General features: G+C 36.1%; 4 protein-coding genes across 4 annotated transcripts in view; 3 read left to right on the top strand and 1 right to left on the bottom strand.

Moving 5' to 3' along the window:
* The window catches only part of LOC134790562 (monocarboxylate transporter 12-like), a 45713-nt gene extending 43302 nt beyond the window's left edge, over positions 1 to 2411 (bottom strand). Inside the window, exon 1 of the mRNA XM_063761404.1 lies at positions 2006 to 2411. The gene's annotated coding sequence lies outside the window, so the exon portion shown is untranslated. The remainder of the gene's footprint in view (positions 1 to 2005) is intronic.
* An 857-nt stretch (positions 2412 to 3268) lies between these two features.
* On the top strand, positions 3269 to 6431 carry LOC134791089 (chymotrypsin-1-like). Its single transcript, XM_063762117.1, has 4 exons — positions 3269 to 3710; positions 3928 to 4157; positions 4765 to 4943; positions 6246 to 6431. Exons 1-4 carry the CDS (start codon positions 3422 to 3424, stop codon positions 6388 to 6390), a joined length of 843 nt encoding a protein of 280 aa, XP_063618187.1. The 5' UTR covers positions 3269 to 3421; the 3' UTR covers positions 6391 to 6431.
* An 841-nt stretch (positions 6432 to 7272) lies between these two features.
* Positions 7273 to 12587, top strand: LOC134791088 (trypsin delta-like). Its single transcript, XM_063762116.1, has 4 exons — positions 7273 to 7612; positions 8038 to 8267; positions 9864 to 10039; positions 10647 to 12587. Exons 1-4 carry the CDS (start codon positions 7330 to 7332, stop codon positions 10840 to 10842), a joined length of 885 nt encoding a protein of 294 aa, XP_063618186.1. The 5' UTR covers positions 7273 to 7329; the 3' UTR covers positions 10843 to 12587.
* Positions 12588 to 12781: 194 nt separating this feature from the next.
* Positions 12782 to 15041, top strand: LOC134790571 (trypsin epsilon-like). Its single transcript, XM_063761419.1, has 4 exons — positions 12782 to 13079; positions 13241 to 13470; positions 13834 to 14012; positions 14869 to 15041. Exons 1-4 carry the CDS (start codon positions 12782 to 12784, stop codon positions 15032 to 15034), a joined length of 873 nt encoding a protein of 290 aa, XP_063617489.1. The 3' UTR covers positions 15035 to 15041.
* The last annotated feature ends 2888 nt before the right edge of the window (positions 15042 to 17929 follow it).

Raw genomic sequence — 17929 nt, 5'->3', positions numbered from 1 at the left:
AATAAGTATTTTGTATATTTTATTATCAATCTACATGGCAGTGCGAAGTCACGTTCAGGTATAGTCTGTCCGTTTTTCTAAGATCAAGTACGCCATAGTAAATGTATGGCGAACTTGATCTTAGAAATCGGACTGGCTATACAGTCTGCAAAATTTACATGGGTACACGAATCGGGTCAAAAATATTTGAACAGGCGGAGTCACAATAAATCCCCACTTTCAGTTCAGAATATTTTATATGTATATAGCCGGTCAAGCAAGTTTGTCAGTAGAAAAAGGTGCAAAATTAAAATTTTGTATAGGACCACAGCCGTTCGCGCGCTTAAATTTTCTAAATTTGCCGCTCTTATAATATTTTAAACTTTCGCGTTTTGAACACATATTAACTCACATTATACGAAACGAAACTGATTTACGTCGGTAAATCAAGGTAATTGAATATAATTCGCGTTAGACCCGTCTATAATGTGAGTTAATATGTTTGCCGCTCTTTTCTACTGACGGAAATGGCTTGAGAGAGAACCTACATATATGTGACAGTAGAGGGTGGATTCAAATGATCAACATTTTCAGATAATGTGTGTATTTGTTAAATTAATTCAGTGAAAGCATGATAGGAAAAATGTATCTACATATAGGAGACCGGGTATGATTATCTCACGGGTTATATCTCATGAATAGAACATATTCTAGATATCTTGCCAGGCATCCACTCAATTTCATGTCTCTCTAATTGGACAGCTTTTTTCCATAGTTCTCTACGAATAGCATCTTGTGGGAATCTGAATGGAAAGTAATGTAAAATGACAATACCAAATTTGATTATGAATTTGAAATAACTAGGTAGTTTTTTTACAGCTCCATCTCATGAAATAAAAAAGGAAAATACAAATCTGTAAGAATGAATTTATTACTACATTTATAATTATATAGAAAATACCTAAACCAAACACAAGTTAATAAAATAGTCTACTTCATTTAGCATAACACCATCCCTATTATCCTCGCAATTTAAAAAGTCGTATGTTGTTATGAAAGTCGTATGCAGTTGTTACGTTTTAGCTTAGCACGGTAGTATTGAAAACAAATCGTCATGTTTTTTCCAAATTCTACTGAAGTTATCTGTTTACTACAAGTGAAAAGTGATTCCACTGTCCTTGGTATGAACTAAAATAACTTCTGCACCACTTCACGACACATGAATATATTTTTAATTACAAAAAAAACGTTGTTTTTATAAATCAATTTAGCCATTTGTCACTGACTGTCATCTCGGTGGTACTGAGATTGCCAATCGAGCAGTTTGTAAGTACCGCCTATCGCGGGGTAGTTTGCGTTGGGTCATAATTGAGCGGACAGAATACTTCCATGTATAGCATTTCGCTGATGTAGAACGTTTCAAAATATTGCTCCTCCAGTTCCACGATCGCCACATTAACAAAGATACAATGCACACGTGTGAAGCCCGTTATAGCTACGTCACGTGCGCTGCAGTCTGCAGTGTGAGCTGCACCGCAATGGAAACAATGGCAAATACTCAAGCAACTATATACCTTTCTACACTGTCTTAAGAGCGTTGGCGTAAGTCTTAATACACATTATATCAAAATAAACGCACAATCATGCAAACGCAGACGGGAATATAAAAATAAAGGCCACCTCGAGAACTGCGTGGAATTGAATACATTCCACATACATTAATATAAATTTTGTTAAAGTGACAATCAAATCAGCATCTTTTAAGTGGTGGATTAGAAATTATTTAGGAACTTAAAATATATACAAGCAATGATTGCCAGAAAGCTAAAGCATATAAGTAATAAAATAAAAGACTGGTTTATTTGTGTACCTAAGCATTATTGTAGGTAAATTTATACTTACTTTATTTTGAAATATATCGTAAAATATAATTCTTCACCTTACTACGACATAGATTTAAAAAATGCCTAAACTTTAAAAAGTTAAAGCCTACTAAACAAAAACATAAGGTAATAAAAATACTTACATTTTATACAGGTTTAAGGTTACGAAGCATTTAACGATCTTGTTACTCTCACTTTTTAACAGCTGTAATCACTGAATCGATATACACATTTGTTTTGATTTGGCTCGCAACCTGACACGTCCAAAATGTTAATTATTTTAAAATAAAGTGCCCGTTTACTTTATTTCCTTTGTCATTATATATTGTAGGGTTGCTTATGGCATGGATATTGGAAACGGGTTTTAGGGTAAAGGGTTCTTTGATGGAAGGTAAGTTGGTTGTTTTAGGTTATGTTTAGTGCGCGGGTAAGCCACGCGCGGCGCTGTGGGCGGCCGGCGGTGGTCGACTACTCGACTGAGCGAGGGCGGGCGGGTGCTTGCTCCATTCGTACTCACTTACGCTTTTACAATAAAATCATCCGTCTCATTTCCCCCTCACAAGTCGTACAACACAAACGGGACAGCAGTAACATTTACACTGTAGTTTGCCGTAGTTTGCACTCGATTCACAATTTGGCCATTGGTACTAAAAATGATTTATATTAAGCTTGCTAGCTTGGCGAATTTGGGTCATACTAAATGTTTCATTTCATTGACGATGATTTTGGCTTTACAGTTTGGGCAGCCACCTGCAATATTAGTTGACCCAGCTCCAGCATTCAAACTTCTATTCAATTGTCGTTGCAGCAGCTGACTGACCATGAGGCGTATTCTGATTATGTTAACAGGTTATAAATTTGATCAGAATATGATCTGTCAATGTCAAAAGTGACGTTTCCGGTTGTTGAAATGAATGTCTCATGTAATTATATGTTCTACGTTCAAAAGCTTAAAGTTACCTAAGTAGAGTCGGTCCAAAAAAAATCTGCAGCGGATTGTCATTTATACGTCATAATTTCATAGAAGTTTGACGTTTAAAATAACACTTTCACTGTGTGGGCTATCAAATCCGCTGCAGACTATTCTTGGTCTGACTCTAGTAATAATATTACGTGTGTCTAAGTTTTGTATCATGTAAAGTGCATTGGGGTAATTTTGAAAATCGCTAATACGAGTATCTACTGAACTAGAAGCACTTCATACTTTGCAACGCTTACCAAGGCATCTTTCTTACTGTTGAATACAATAGAAAGTGATTCTAGTTTAGTAGATATTAGCGATTATCACAATTATCCCGCTTTCGAACTTACCCCAAAATATGTTAACTATTTTTTTCCTACTAACTTTAAATTGCGCATTTATTTATCAAACCCTATTATTAGAGGGGAAGTTGGTTCGATTGATAGTTAGTAGTGTGTTAGTTCATACGTCGTGTGAATTTTGTCGCATAATTAGAAAATGATTGTAGTTTCATTTTGCCACTTCACTGATTTTACTCGACTATAAAATCTCCAGTTATCGAAGTAGAACGGTCCTGTATCGACGTTTTTACGAGAACATGCCTTATAGAACTGTACATTTTTTTTATAAAATCACATTTTATCTCCAAATTAGTGCCGTTGTCTGCCATATAAAAGACTTGGGGGAAACAAAAGTAGATTTATTAAAAGCAGTATTATTAATAGCAGGTGGCAAACCTGCGGGTTTGGAATCGTACCCCTGGAATGTTCAGTTCTTGAACAGTGGAGGCATGTGTGCGGCTAGCATTTTAACTAAGAAAACAGTGTTAACAGCAGGACACTGTTTCGACTTTAACAAAAACATTGGAGATATGTCGATACTGGCAGGTAGTACCTGCTTGTAATATCACGTAAAACGAGATAGAGTTAGACCAAGCAAAGTCTGCAGCGATTTTGATAGCCCACGCAGTGCAAGTGTTATGTATAGGTACGTCATAATTTCATAGAAGTTTGACGTTTAAAATGACACTTGCACTGCGTCTCGTTTCTCGGACTGACTCTAGCTAAGTCACACAGTTCCTAAAATTTTAAGTATAACTTTCAGCATCGCGTTACATCTTTGATCACCACAGGCAACAGCACAATGTCTGGGATTTTAGGATCCATCCGGACTATAACACTTCAGCGATATTCTCGGATGACATAGCCATCATTTTCATAGAAGACATGTTCCTCTTCGATCGCCACGTGCAGCCCGCGAAGCTCGTCAATACTGATCGATGGATGAGAGAAACTGGGACTACGTTCATAGCGACTGGATGGGGACAGACTTCGGTATTTGTTTATGTTTAAGTACATCAAACAATTATTAAGTTTTCTATTATGTTTAGATGAACAATATTATAGGTACATTTTGTATGGAGGGTCCAAATATTCAAAGTGCGATAGCGATCCCTAAATAGTATTAAATACTCTGAAAAAAAAAAATACATTGGTTTTTTAGTGGTAAATTTTATATTAAGCGGGTGACTTTACATTTTTAAAATTTGCCGTTGTTTATGAAGGAAATGAGTACGTCTAAAAACTGTATTTATATTTAACAAAACTATCAAGCGCCTAAAATATGCCGCTCTGGGAAGCAGCTACGTATTTGCGGCTTTTGGTGTCGAAACATTAATTGGGGCCATGGGGGCCAAGTGCGCTTCAACTGTACTAATACTTGTCGGTGCGCCTAATAGAGGCTTCTGGTGACCAGAGGGCTGGTCCCTATTTCGCCCAGCGTATTAGTATCGTCATAAAGCGAAATATGCCCAGCCTCCTGGGCACCTTGCCCGTTGAAGGCGATCTTGGCCAAATTTTTTACCTGTAGATTTTTTAAGTTTTAATAAGTTTATTTCTTTCTTTGTTTTTATGAATAAATAATCCTTTTTATTCTATTCAGGAAGATGGTGAACTATCTTTGAAAGGTCTTATGGAAGCAAAATTACGCTTTATTCCACGCAAGGAATGCTTGAAAGAATACGAAGGAGTAATATTCAGCCATGACATGTTCTGTCTTTACGGGAATGGGACTAGTGATACATGTAAAGGAGACTCAGGAGGGGGAATCTTGTGGAATAAGTGAGGTCTACTTTACAGCATTTACTTATTTTATGAATTAATTTCTCAGTATTACTGTTTTTATCTACTAGTTCGAGTTCAATGTTATTATATTGAACGTTGTTGCTAACCGTGAGATTGGGGTAGCTTGGAGCGTCAATCGGTATTTTATTTTTAACAAGCTTTATTAGGTCGACCTGTATGTAACTAACATGTAATGGAATCTAAGGTAACTAATTTAACCATCTTCCAAGGATCGTAGCGTCATGAAAATTGGCAGCTGTATGTAGTTCTGATGACAATACAATAATATGGTACTGTCGAACTGATCTGATGATGGAGACAGGAGGTGGCCATAGGAACTCCATGATGAAACAACGCAACCTAATTGTGTTAGGGGTTTTTATAATTGTCTCGATGAGTATTAGTTGTCTGTCGTAAGAAAAGTACAGTCAGCGATAAAAGCTTGTAACAAAAATGAAATTTTTGCCAAAAACGTATTCTTCTGATAGAAACATTAACTACCTATTTGCATTTGATGCTCATTAGTACAAGGATGAAAAGGTCAAACGTCGGCTGGCTATATAGGCCATTAATAATGTGGATGTACCTACCCTCTTTATCGACCGACCGTAAAATTACGATGCTTTCCTCAGTTTATTTATTAGTATTCGAAATGATTATTTATTCGAAATGATTATTTATTTATAAGGTATATTTGATTATTGATGAGGTAATGGATATTCCGACGTATGTACTTCTTTTGTTATGTTTTTATTTTGACATTTAGATTTTATTCTAGAAATTCTAGACTAGTATTTTTTATACATTTTTTTTATGTTTGACGACCTTTTTGTGAAATTCTTAGTGTTAAATATGATCTGTATAATAATCCAATGTTATTATGGAATAATATTAACATCAATAAATTGATCTGATTAAGATAATATATTATGGACATAATAACTATTCATAAGTGCTTGTTCCTAGGCCTACTTGAATAAAGTATATTTTGACTTTGACTTGGTTTTCATATTACGTCAAGCAAATGACGTGTCAAAAAGAAGGAGTTACATTTTAATGATTTACAGATGACATCGACATTACGTATAAGTACTTGTTTAACAAAAATGAAGTTAGCGGTCATGAAAACTACTTGTGTAGTAATACTTTTCTCAAAATCTGCAATATCGGCGTATTGTCAGGTTTTGCAATTAAAAACGCATTGCCATAAAAAGTAAAAGTTTAAATGTTGACTTTTGATATATCACAGCATTCACGGCCATGTAAAACAAGTAGAATAATTATCGCTTGTGGTTCCAGCATGATTGTGGGCATCGTGTCGCACGGCAAAGGCTGTTTGAAGTATCCCGGCGTTTATTCCAACGTCTACTACTACACGGGCTGGATACAGAACACTACCGAAGAACTGTATCAAAAATATTGTCGATTTCAGTCATTTGGTTAGGTCCTACTTACAAATAATAAAAATAAGTATTTTGTTACATAAACTTACATAGTTTTATTTCTCCAAGCGTTTTTTTTATTTTTTTGCTATTTTTATATATTGTGACCTTTTTTGCCACTTTTGTGTATTTCTACTTAGAATCACGAGCTCTTTCGATCCTAATGGGATAAAAAATTGGCCCAGCGTTTTTTTCCTATTGTGTTACCATTTCCCCATACACTTTGTATGGCGGTAACAAAAAGGAATGTTTGAAAAATGTACCTATAGGTATGGAAATTTTAGGACACTTTTTTTTTCCTGATGAAAAGGGCACGCGATCCTGACTAGAAATAACACAAAAGTGGCAAAAAAGGTCACAATAAGTATATAAAATGGCAAAAAATAAAAGAAACATTCAGCTAATGAATTTTAGTTCGTTTTGTAATTTTTTATATCTTTCAAATGGACGATAATGCCGATCGAATATATAGGATAAAAGCATCATAAATTAAGTAGCGTAAGTGGCTTCTACTTGTTACTCAGTCTAACTAAAGGTAGGTCAGATATACATAAGAAATAAGTTTAGTATAACTATAATAATTGTAATTTAAAGTACATAAGTACAGCATAAAAATTGAATACTAAAGCATAAATATCTAAAGAGTTAAGAGTCACATGAACCTAGCCACCACCAAATAATTGAAGTTACGCTCTCATTCTGATAGAGCGAGTAGAAGTTATATATGTAAAGCTTTTCTTCTCGCTCAATTTTTTGAATTTCGACGTATACGTCAGTTAATTACAGCCAGCCAAGGTCATTGTTTTAATGAACATGCAATCACAATTTCGCTTACGTACCTAGTCATAAATTCATTATACCTATAATAAAAAAGTTAATTAGAACACCACTGAGCTGCAGTATTAATTTCACAATGCCGTATCCATGAACAATCTTTGAATATGTTATATCAGTCCCGTTACACGTGTTTTGACTTTTTATTTTTAGTTCTGATCACACAAACATTATGTCATAGACATAGACACAAACACGCACATGTATTGACAATTGAGGGTAAAATCGTGGGAGGTAAGGCGGTCCCTATAGAGAGGTTCCCTCATATGGCTCAGTTGCTGAATGGGGGGGCGCTGTGTGCTGGCACCATCCTATCGAGCTGGGCAATCATGACTGCGGCGCATTGCTTCGAATTTAACCAGGACATAGACGATATGGAAATTCACGTAGGTATGAATTAAAAAAAAAAGAGTTAAGGCTTCTCGAAATCCAATATATCAAATTCTGTGTTTAAATAAAACACTTAGCGCCACTTGCACCATCGCACTAACCCGGGGTTAACCAGTTAAACCGTTAACCCAGTGTCAAATTGTACTGGTAACCATGGTAACTCCAGTTTTAAACGGTTAGCCCCGGGATATTGGGATGGTGCAAGTGGCGCTAAGTGTTTTATTTAAACAGAATTTGATATATTGGATTATTATTATTTAAGTTATTAAAAATAACCTCCTCCTTTTGAAATTTGGAAGTCGGTTAATAAGTAATACATATAAAGTACATTCACCCCAGATTTGTTTAGAATTGAAATATATCCCAATTCTGATCAAATAAAATAGTTATATCAACTGTACCAACTACTGCCTACATTATTTCAGGAGCCAGATATACATACGACTCGAATGCTGAAGTGTATGATATATGGTATTTCATCATACATGAGGACTATAGTAAGGTCATGCCTTTTTCATGCGATATCGCACTTATATTTGTGAAACAACCTATCAAATTCTCCGTTAAGACAAAAAAGGCCGTTATTGCAAACTCAGACAAATGGATGGTGCAGGGTGCAACCCACTTCTCAGCTACGGGATGGGGCTGGATAAAAGTAAGTGCTTTAAAGCCGACCACTGACTAACAGGCCGCCGGACGAGATCGGCCTGTCAGTTAGAACAAAAATTTGACCGTTCCGAACAACTGACCGGCCGATATCGTCCGGCGGACTGTTAGTCAGTGGTCGGCTTTACCATAGATGAGTCGTAGCAGACACAATACCGGAGTGGTCATTAACAGGCGTTCCCCTCTGTCGAAAATAGGCGGCCAATGGTCAACCACATGTCAACCACATGTATGGACTGACGTTTATCTGACATGGCTATGTTTACGTTACGTATACATTTGATGTGCCCCTCCCCCGCAAAAAACGGCAGACTATTTTGTACCGAAAATTATAGACATGGCGATGGCGTCTCCGTTGGTTATATCCTCTAAGCAACAACGCGTCAAAAGTATGCGCGTAATAATTTTACAAATAATGTAATAATTACATATTGCTACAGTGTGCTCTCTTTTTGAAAAGTTTGTCTTTATGTATTATGAATAATTGACCGAAGCGAAGCGAAGGTCTACGTTTTGACTCGGGCATTTTGCTTTCGTATGTCCGGATGTTCTCCTCTACAGGTCGCAATTCTTAACCGATTCTCGTGAAATTTTGTGACCGAATTTTATGACTAAATAAAATTTTTTTGTCAATCCGGTTTTTGGAAATTTTTAAAAATGGCGGAGTCGTGATACCTGGCGCCTAAACAAATAGTCGTATCGATATCATAAGACTTTTTTCTTTTTGAAACATGTTTACAGAGTTAATAGCAAAAAATGCAGAAAAAAATTATCGCTGGTTTAGGCGGTATTTAGATATTTAATTTTAACTAATTTTAATTTGAGAAGGAGTAGCTAAATTTCGTCAACCCACCTAAGAACTGTTTGGCTCAGTTTGTAAACGTTCGCTTTTTCTGTTTGCACAGAGGGTCTGGGTTCGATCCCCAGTAATTGTATGCTGGGATATTATAACTTTTGTATTTTTTTACACATAAATTTCGTATTGTTTTTCTTTAATTTACTATACACCGTGTTTTTATTGAATTCCGTTAACTTCGGGGTATAGTTAAGTACGTTTATAAGAACTAAATGGCATAGTTAATTTTCAAAAAAAAAATTTTTTTTTGTTTTCTTTTTTGTTTTTTTTTTGTTTAAAAAGTAATTAAATGTAGCATATAGCGTTGTTGTAACACGGGCATTACATTTAACTCAACCAAACAATTGAAATCTGTGACATATCAATGTCATTTCGTACATCAATCGACCGAGATTGTACTTAAGTTTAGTAGCAAATGTATGAACTCATTCTAAACACTAATCAATATGTAAGCCGGCCCTAAGGCAAGTGTACACGCTTGTAGAGGCCTTATAGTAAAAAAATAAATTATGGATTATCTCCGAAATGGACTTAATTAGAACATCGGTGTCTTTGAGAAAGTTACTTGATTTAAGCTCAGGAATGCACCCTTGAAATTAACGGAAATCAAAAAAAACACGGTGTATTTAAAGCTCTTAGCACCATGTTATTTCAAGCTCTGCTCGCGAGGTCTACAGCTCACAGAGCCACTAGTATAAACCCCTATTTAAACCCTTGATTATTTTGCAGTACAATGGTCCGCTCTCCAGCCACGGCTTGATGACGACTAGTCTACGCTACGTGCCATTAGACAAATGCGGCCAGTTACACAACCTTACCATGTCCGAGGATATGTTCTGCTTGTATGGAAACGGAAAATATGACACATGCAAGGGGGACTCCGGCGGCGGCGTGGAATGGAATGGGTAAAGTTTTTTATGACAGATTTTTGTTTTTATATATATCAACTAAATGTATGACATTTCCAAATAGGAACTAGTTTTAGGTACTCGAAAAAACAACAGAAGATGATGGCTATTTTACATGTAAAGTCCATGAACTTATAGCTGCTTTGTAGCTGGTTGTTTGATAATGTTAAATCTTGAAAGACGTCATTAATAAAATAACGTCACGTCGAATTGCTGCATTCTCTATTTGAATATCTCGAGTTGATTTGGGCCCCAAAAGCACTGTCATTTATAAACACACCTCAATTATATCAGTATCACTTATCTAGCAGGGATACAGCGTGGAAATGAAGTCACAATTGGAATTTTACATTCCTTCACCATCCTTCATAAAGTAATATTTTAAGTTTAAACCCGTCTAATAATCAACTGTTGACTCAGACATGACATTGCAGACACGACAATGCAGATGATAAATCTAGTAAGCCGAAGTTTAAACAAAATCGGGGCTGGTAGAGTTGCGATATGGTCAACAATGAATAAGAAGAACCTTAACTATTAGCAGTAAAAGTATTATGTATATTATGGGATTTATGGGTCTATACATTACATATGATTTTTTTAGGATGGTGGTTGGAATTGTATCGCACGGTGATGGCTGCGCTCAAAAAGACAAGCCCAGCGTGTATGCCAACGTTTGGTACCTCAGAAGCTGGGTACAGAAAAAACTGTTTGAATTTCAAAATGTGTTTTGCAACAGATCGATTACTGACGGAATCAGGACGGAAAACACAACTATTCGAAGGTGTAACATAAAATAAACTCAAGGTACCTAATTCTCTAATAAATCAAGTTTATTTTCTTAAATAAATCCGACCATCATTTAGTAACTTGGATTCGCGATGGCACGGAAGAAGCACAATTAAACCACAAGAAATCATGTTTCAATAATTAATCCAGGAATTCACCACTGATGAACTAGCATTTCATATTTCAAAATCATTTTAGTGTGGAACGTAGTAATTCCGTATGAAATACTATAAGGTACTTTAACTAAGTATCTTATTCTGTAACTTTACCTATTTTCCGACCACACTGATTAGGTGCGCGTACACATATCTCGGTTGCACTTATAGCAAACGTGTTATTGTAGCAGTAAAACATGCATAGATCTTAATATGTTATATATTTTATATATGCACATAACCAGTTAATTACTGTTACACGTTTTGAGATAATTAGTATTAAATAAATTGTGTAGTTGGCTGGAGTAAGAATTCCAGGCTTGCTTTATACATTAAGCTCGGATAATTCAGGCCAAAAATTGTACCCAATCAATTTGAAGTAATCCAAACTTGGGATATGAAATTATACTAGTGGCTCTGTGAGCTGTAGACCTCGCGAGCAGAGCTTGAAATAACATGGTGCTAAGAGCTTTAAATACACCGTGTTTTTTTTGATTTCCGTTAATTTCAAGGGTGCATTCCTGAGCTTAAATCAAGTAACTTTCTCAAAGACACCGATGTTCTAATTAAGTCCATTTCGGAGATAATCCATAATTTATTTTTTTACTATAAGGCCTCTACAAGCGTGTACACTTGCCTTAGGGCCGGCTTACATATTGATTAGTGTTTAGAATGAGTTCATACATTTGCTACTAAACTTAAGTACAATCTCGGTCGATTGATGTACGAAATGACATTGATATGTCACAGATTTCAATTGTTTGGTTGAGTTAAATGTAATGCCCGTGTTACAACAACGCTATATGCTACATTTAATTACTTTTTAAACAAAAAAAAAACAAAAAAGAAAACAAAAAAAAATTTTTTTTTTGAAAATTAACTATGCCATTTAGTTCTTATAAACGTACTTAACTATACCCCGAAGTTAACGGAATTCAATAAAAACACGGTGTATAGTAAATTAAAGAAAAACAATACGAAATTTATGTGTAAAAAAATACAAAAGTTATAATATCCCAGCATACAATTACTGGGGATCGAACCCAGACCCTCTGTGCAAACAGAAAAAGCGAACGTTTACAAACTGAGCCAAACAGTTCTTAGGTGGGTTGACGAAATTTAGCTACTCCTTCTCAAATTAAAATTAGTTAAAATTAAATATCTAAATACCGCCTAAACCAGCGATAATTTTTTTCTGCATTTTTTGCTATTAACTCTGTAAACATGTTTCAAAAAGAAAAAAGTCTTATGATATCGATACGACTATTTGTTTAGGCGCCAGGTATCACGACTCCGCCATTTTTAAAAATTTCCAAAAACCGGATTGACAAAAAAATTTTATTTAGTCATAAAATTCGGTCACAAAATTTCACGAGAATCGGTTAAGAATTGCGACCTGTAGAGGAGAACATCCGGACATACGAAAGCAAAATGCCCGAGTCAAAACGTAGACCTTCGCTTCGCTTCGGTCAACAAATAGGTAACTTGCAATTTAAATTTACGATTACAGAAAATATACGCAACTGGAATTTGTTATAATTTAATAGTAAACAATAAGTATTTGTTTTTGTCGTGAGAAGTATTATTTCATTCCAACTCTTAGGTGTTCATGACATGAACATCATGTCATGACAATGTTCATGAGAAGAAACATTGTTTCTTCTGCGAATACTGAATTCGTGTTTGATTCATGCTATTAAAGTTAATGAACTTTGGGATTAATTACTCTTTTAATTTAATTACCTACCTTGCTTCTCCGTCTGGTCTGAATTGCTAATTGTAAAATGAAAAGGCAATGAAACAGCATAAAACACACGTTTCTCGTCTCTACCAATTCGTGCATTTATTTATTTTTATACGATTCACGTTTTGCATAAACCATACTAGTATGGATGAAAGAAATACGTATTATAACTTTGAGGGTAAAATAGTTGGAGGCCATTCAGTTCCGATAGAGAAGTTTCCGTTCGCCGTGCAAGTGTTTAACTATGGGGCGCTGTGTGGCGGCACTGTCCTGTCCAGTTGGGCCGTCTTGACCGCTGCTCACTGCTTCAACAACAACAAAAACGTAAAGGATATACATGTGCGTTTCGGTGAGAATAATTTAAGAATTATCTTTAAATATTTTGAAACAATAATTTACCGATATATCTCATTTAAAAATTATATATCATGATAAAATTTAAACGACAGTTATAAGGTTAAACAAGAATATGCATAATATTTCTTTAAATACTAAAAACAATGGTTGCAGGTGCTAAGTATATATATGACATGAGTGCTGCTTCGTATAAAATATGGTATATTGTCGAGCATGAAGATTACGGTAAGGAAGCTCCTTTTGCTTGTGATATCGCATTGATCTTTACAAGAAGGCCAATCAAATTCAATAAGAGAACACAAAGGGCTATGATCGTGCAATCAAGCAAGTGGATGAATGAAAGAGAAAGGAATTTTAAGGCGACAGGTTGGGGATTCACGTCGGTAAGTTATTATTATCATATGCAATATAGTTATTGAGCGTTTATTTTTCTTTTATATTTCCGTCCGGTCTTAATATTACGATTTAGAAAATAATGCGTATTATTACATACTTGTTCGAAAAAGGGTTTGTCTATTTCCATATTAAAATTACTAAATGGGTGCTTTTTTACACTTTACCGTGATCGTCCATTGTCAACGACACGATTTATCGTCACGATAAACCAAAGGTCTTATACTCCCGGACGTCTTCAATAGTCTCGACAAACTCATTAGGCTATCCTTTACCTTCGCAAATGTTTACTTTCTGTTAAATAAAATTACAAATGTTTTTTATTGTTATAAATACATTCTGGGATTCCGCAGTACGGTGGTTCGATGTCAAATTCGGGTTTAATGGAGACCCATCTACGGTTTGTGTCATTAAAGAATTGTAGAAGGAAGCACCGCGGCACTCGGTTGACAGAGGATATGTTCTGCCTGGACGGCGACGGCAAACGGGACACCTGTCAGGGAGACTCTGGTGGAGCCATTTTATGGAACAGGTAAAATAATTAACAAATAGGTACTTACAGTATTAAATAAAGGATGACTCACGTTAGACCGGGCCGTGTCCGGGCCGGAGCTTCCGGCGCTTACTTTTCTATGACATGACAGGCGATCGCGTGATGCTTTCCATAGAAATCGATGCGCCGGAAGCTCCGGCCCGGTATAACGTGAGTCAACCATAAGAATGAAGTATTTCTACTCACATATGCCATTTCATTATGATGATTATGAATATTATGATAGATATAGTAAATATATGTCGCAGCCAGCTGGTTAAATTAGCTAGATATATAGATGGCTGAAGAACGACCAGCCAAGTTTTTTTATCGCAACGTTTAACCAGATGGCTGAACGTCGTGTAGTCGTTAATTTGGACATTGATGAATTTGATGTTCTCTAAGTTTAGGTTAGGTTATTATTTTATTCTACATTTATTTATTTTATTTTGTTTCATTTCTTGAAGTTTTTTTAGGTTACATTTAAATCACTTGGCTGAGTGAACCAGTCGTTTTCAAAGAGCTGACTTTCAATACGCCAAGTTGTTAAACACTGAGTGATTTTCTATCGGCCTAGGCGACTACTTAGCTGGCTAACCTAATAAAAAAAAGAAAGTGAATAAGGTCTATGTACTAAAATATTTCCGCCATTGTTAAGTTTTCAGAAAAGTTAATTTGAAACTTTAATTAAATGTTTTTTTGATCATGGGTTTGAAGGTCATAAAAATGTGCCATACCTAATGCAATAATTTTCTTTGCAACATCCTGGGAATTCGATAACGCTCTGTCGCTTTGTAACCATTAAAAATTAACATAATACATTAACTAAATACATATGTATTTGCTCTTATTTTAGGCAGGTGGTGGGGCTGGTTTCGCATGGCGAAGGTTGCGCACAAAAGGACAAGCCAGGTATATACACAAATGTTTATTACTTCTTGCCTTGGATGAAGATGAAAATTAAGGAAGCTCACAGAAAATACTGTATAAAACTAGTAGGGAATAAAAACATAGGTAAATAAAGCACAATAAGACATACATACATCTTTGGATAATTCATTTACTGATTTAATAATGATTCAGTAAATCAGTACATGTGTACCTACCTACTGTCAGGAAGCACAATCACCCCGGTTGCTTGGACCGAGAGGTACCCGAAGCTTTCAAATTTTAAACTTTAAAGTCACAGCATGTAAGTAATTTTAAAAATAAGAGTTCAAAACATAACCTTGGCAAGCGAAGTAGGTACCTAACAAGTTTAATTCCTTATAAAAATAAAACCTGGTGCAATACATAGTAACACACTTTTAATGGTGCGTTTTAGACCTATGGAGTGAAAGTAGTTTAATCAGGTTTCGAATCGATGAAGTTAGTTACTAGAGAAAGGCCTCAAGATTGCTATTATGACCTAAACAAGCGCTAAGATTTTTCAAAAACTGCTGGCTGGACGCAATACACACTGCACTTAAAGAAATACTAATCCAGCACATTGATAGCAAATGTGTAATTATGCTTTTGGCGGGCTATCAGTCTTTTTTATGTGCTATCTAAAATAGTAATATCTGAAAAGTTGCCTAATTCAGAACTAGAATGTTAACAAAACATCTGATTTCAACGTACTATGTACAGTCAGCAGCAGAAGTTGCTAAGCTGACTAGGTGTTCAAAATTACCTTGACACACTCTTATTCTCTTAACAATAAAGTCGCGTCAAGATCATTTTGAACATCTGGCCAGCTTAGCAACTTCTGCTGCTGACTGTACGCATCGACGTCAGGTTTGGGCTCGGCACAAAGCAGCGATTCATCATTTAACCGTCTCCTCTGATAAGACAGTTTATGTTATGACTAAACATCATTTAAATGAGGAATGATTTAGTATGTATTTCTTGTTATAATCAAGGTAGGTCCTTTTCAAGATATTTAAAAAAGGTTAGGTAAATACACAGACAAGACATCCTCCAGACTGAGCATAGTAGCGGTACCCCCTCTGCCACAAATACACGGTAGTTTTACTCCATTTTTGAGTCAAAATGTCTTTGTGTGACGCCCGTGTCTTTGAAAGGACCAATCACGGCACGGGACTCGCTCACCTCGTCCCCCGCACCCCTGTATTTTTGGCAGCATCGGTTTCATGAAATAATTGCTCTAAGCTCCGTCTAGAGGATTCCTAGTCTATGGGTAAATATTAATTCAAAGGGTGCATTGTGTCTTTCAAAACAGATCTGCTATTGGCCATGACGTTGGTGTACTAACTATAAAAAAAATTGAATTTGTATTTTAGTTTAGTAGTAGCCCAAGAGTGGATTTTTGTAGTTACTCGAGCGCGTCAGATTAAGATATGAGTGATATCTTGCTACCCCGTGTAGTCTACCTTTGCCTCTTTTAGCCGTCTATGTTGAGCCATTGGTTGGTGGGGGGTTGGTGGGGGGTTCAACAAATTGTTAAGCAGATTGTGGATTTGGTCATATCATCCCAAATTAATGCTATAATTGTGCTATTACTAAATCTGATAATTATTTGTACGCATTTCCTTAATCTGACGGTTACAATGTAAAAATTAGGCGTCAAACATGTGTTCGTCAGATTAAGAAAATGCCTAGAAATAAGTGTTATATTAAGTTATAGAATAAATATAGCATTAACTTGGACAAAAACGACCTGATCCAAAAACTGCTTAACGATTTTTTAACCCTCCACCAACCCCCCGAAATTAAAAAAAAATTGTAGACGCTTTCAGGCTCGCTGGAAATTAGGCTTGTGCCTGCTCGGTCACTACAGAGAGCGCTCCGCTCTCGGTCAATCGGTCAAACGAACTAGTTCGGTCTTTTAGTTCCTTTAGTTCAGTTCGGTCTTTGAGAGCTGGGAATGTATGAACCGATTTTACAGTAGTTTTTTCCTAAATCTTTGGCAACTGAATTACGATTCAAGTTGTACGATACTATATGACGATTAAACATCAAAAAGCTAGACATAATAAAATAATATAAAAAAAACAGAAAAAATATTTGATTTTTCTTCATACTTTTCAGGTTTAGGACTGTTTGTCACTCTTTTTTCTCGTTCGCACTCGTGCCAGCGTCATTGTGAATCATTTCGTTCAGTCTATTTTCTGTTTCACTCATGTCAAGCGCTCACCAATCCCACTGAACTAAAGGACCTAAAGACCGATTAAGAGCGTACAAAAAGATTTAGTTCCTTTCGGTCCTTGATGGGATTTCATTCTTAACAGTTCTTAGTTCATGACCGACACAAGCCTACTGGAAATAAACTTTATATAACTTTTTTTTCTTCTTATCATCTAATATTTCGATTCCAATAGGTCTGTACGTAGCTCGAGTAACTACACATTTATCATCGTCGGCTCCCCCAGGGGCGTATTTTGTAATTTGGCGCCCCGGGCATTGGCACGTTTCGCCGCCCCAGAACTCAAGGAAGAAAAACAAAATACAATCCGCCAGGGGCGGCATATGCCGCCCCCGGGGGTTGGCGCCCCGGGCCATGGCCCGGATGGCCCTAGGGTAAATACGCCCCTGGGCTCCCCTACTATAAATTGTGTATTTACATTTACATACAGTGAAACCTGGTTTTTAGCATAAAGTGATATTTGACAAACTGTGATTTGTATCTAACTCTTCATGATCTTGTAGTGATAACAAGCATGATAAGGTGTCAGGCCGCGATGCTGTTCCAGTGCGCTATCGCGGCTGCTAGCAAGTACCCATGAGCGGAGGGTTGGTGAAGTGCGAAAAACTATTTCTTATTACGTGGTGTGAATCCACGTACACGTCGTACGCGCTGTCTTTGAAAAAAAAAATATCGGCTGAATTAAATTTATTACTAAATAAAAGACTTCAGTGGCCTATTTTATAAAGCTACAAGTTACAATTTACAAGCGGAAGTCTCGTTCTAGCACATA

Source organism: Cydia splendana, chromosome 5 (assembly GCF_910591565.1).
Source record: "Cydia splendana chromosome 5, ilCydSple1.2, whole genome shotgun sequence".
Taxonomy (NCBI): domain Eukaryota; kingdom Metazoa; phylum Arthropoda; class Insecta; order Lepidoptera; family Tortricidae; genus Cydia; species Cydia splendana.
This window is presented reverse-complemented; position numbering and strand designations above follow the sequence as displayed.

Coding starts and splice junctions, on each gene's coding strand:
- LOC134790571 (XM_063761419.1), top strand. CDS start 12,782: ATGAAACAGCATAAAACACACGTTTCTCGTCTCTACCAATTCGTGCAT. Junction 13,471..13,833: donor CAGGTTGGGGATTCACGTCG/GTAAGTTATTAT, acceptor GGGATTCCGCAG/TACGGTGGTTCGATGTCAAA. Junction 14,013..14,868: donor GGAGCCATTTTATGGAACAG/GTAAAATAATTA, acceptor CTCTTATTTTAG/GCAGGTGGTGGGGCTGGTTT.
- LOC134791089 (XM_063762117.1), top strand. CDS start 3,422: ATGCCTTATAGAACTGTACATTTTTTTTATAAAATCACATTTTATCTC. Junction 3,711..3,927: donor AGATATGTCGATACTGGCAG/GTAGTACCTGCT, acceptor TATAACTTTCAG/CATCGCGTTACATCTTTGAT. Junction 4,944..6,245: donor GGGGGAATCTTGTGGAATAA/GTGAGGTCTACT, acceptor TTGTGGTTCCAG/CATGATTGTGGGCATCGTGT.
- LOC134791088 (XM_063762116.1), top strand. CDS start 7,330: ATGTTATATCAGTCCCGTTACACGTGTTTTGACTTTTTATTTTTAGTT. Junction 8,268..9,863: donor CGGGATGGGGCTGGATAAAA/GTAAGTGCTTTA, acceptor ATTATTTTGCAG/TACAATGGTCCGCTCTCCAG. Junction 10,040..10,646: donor GGCGGCGTGGAATGGAATGG/GTAAAGTTTTTT, acceptor TGATTTTTTTAG/GATGGTGGTTGGAATTGTAT.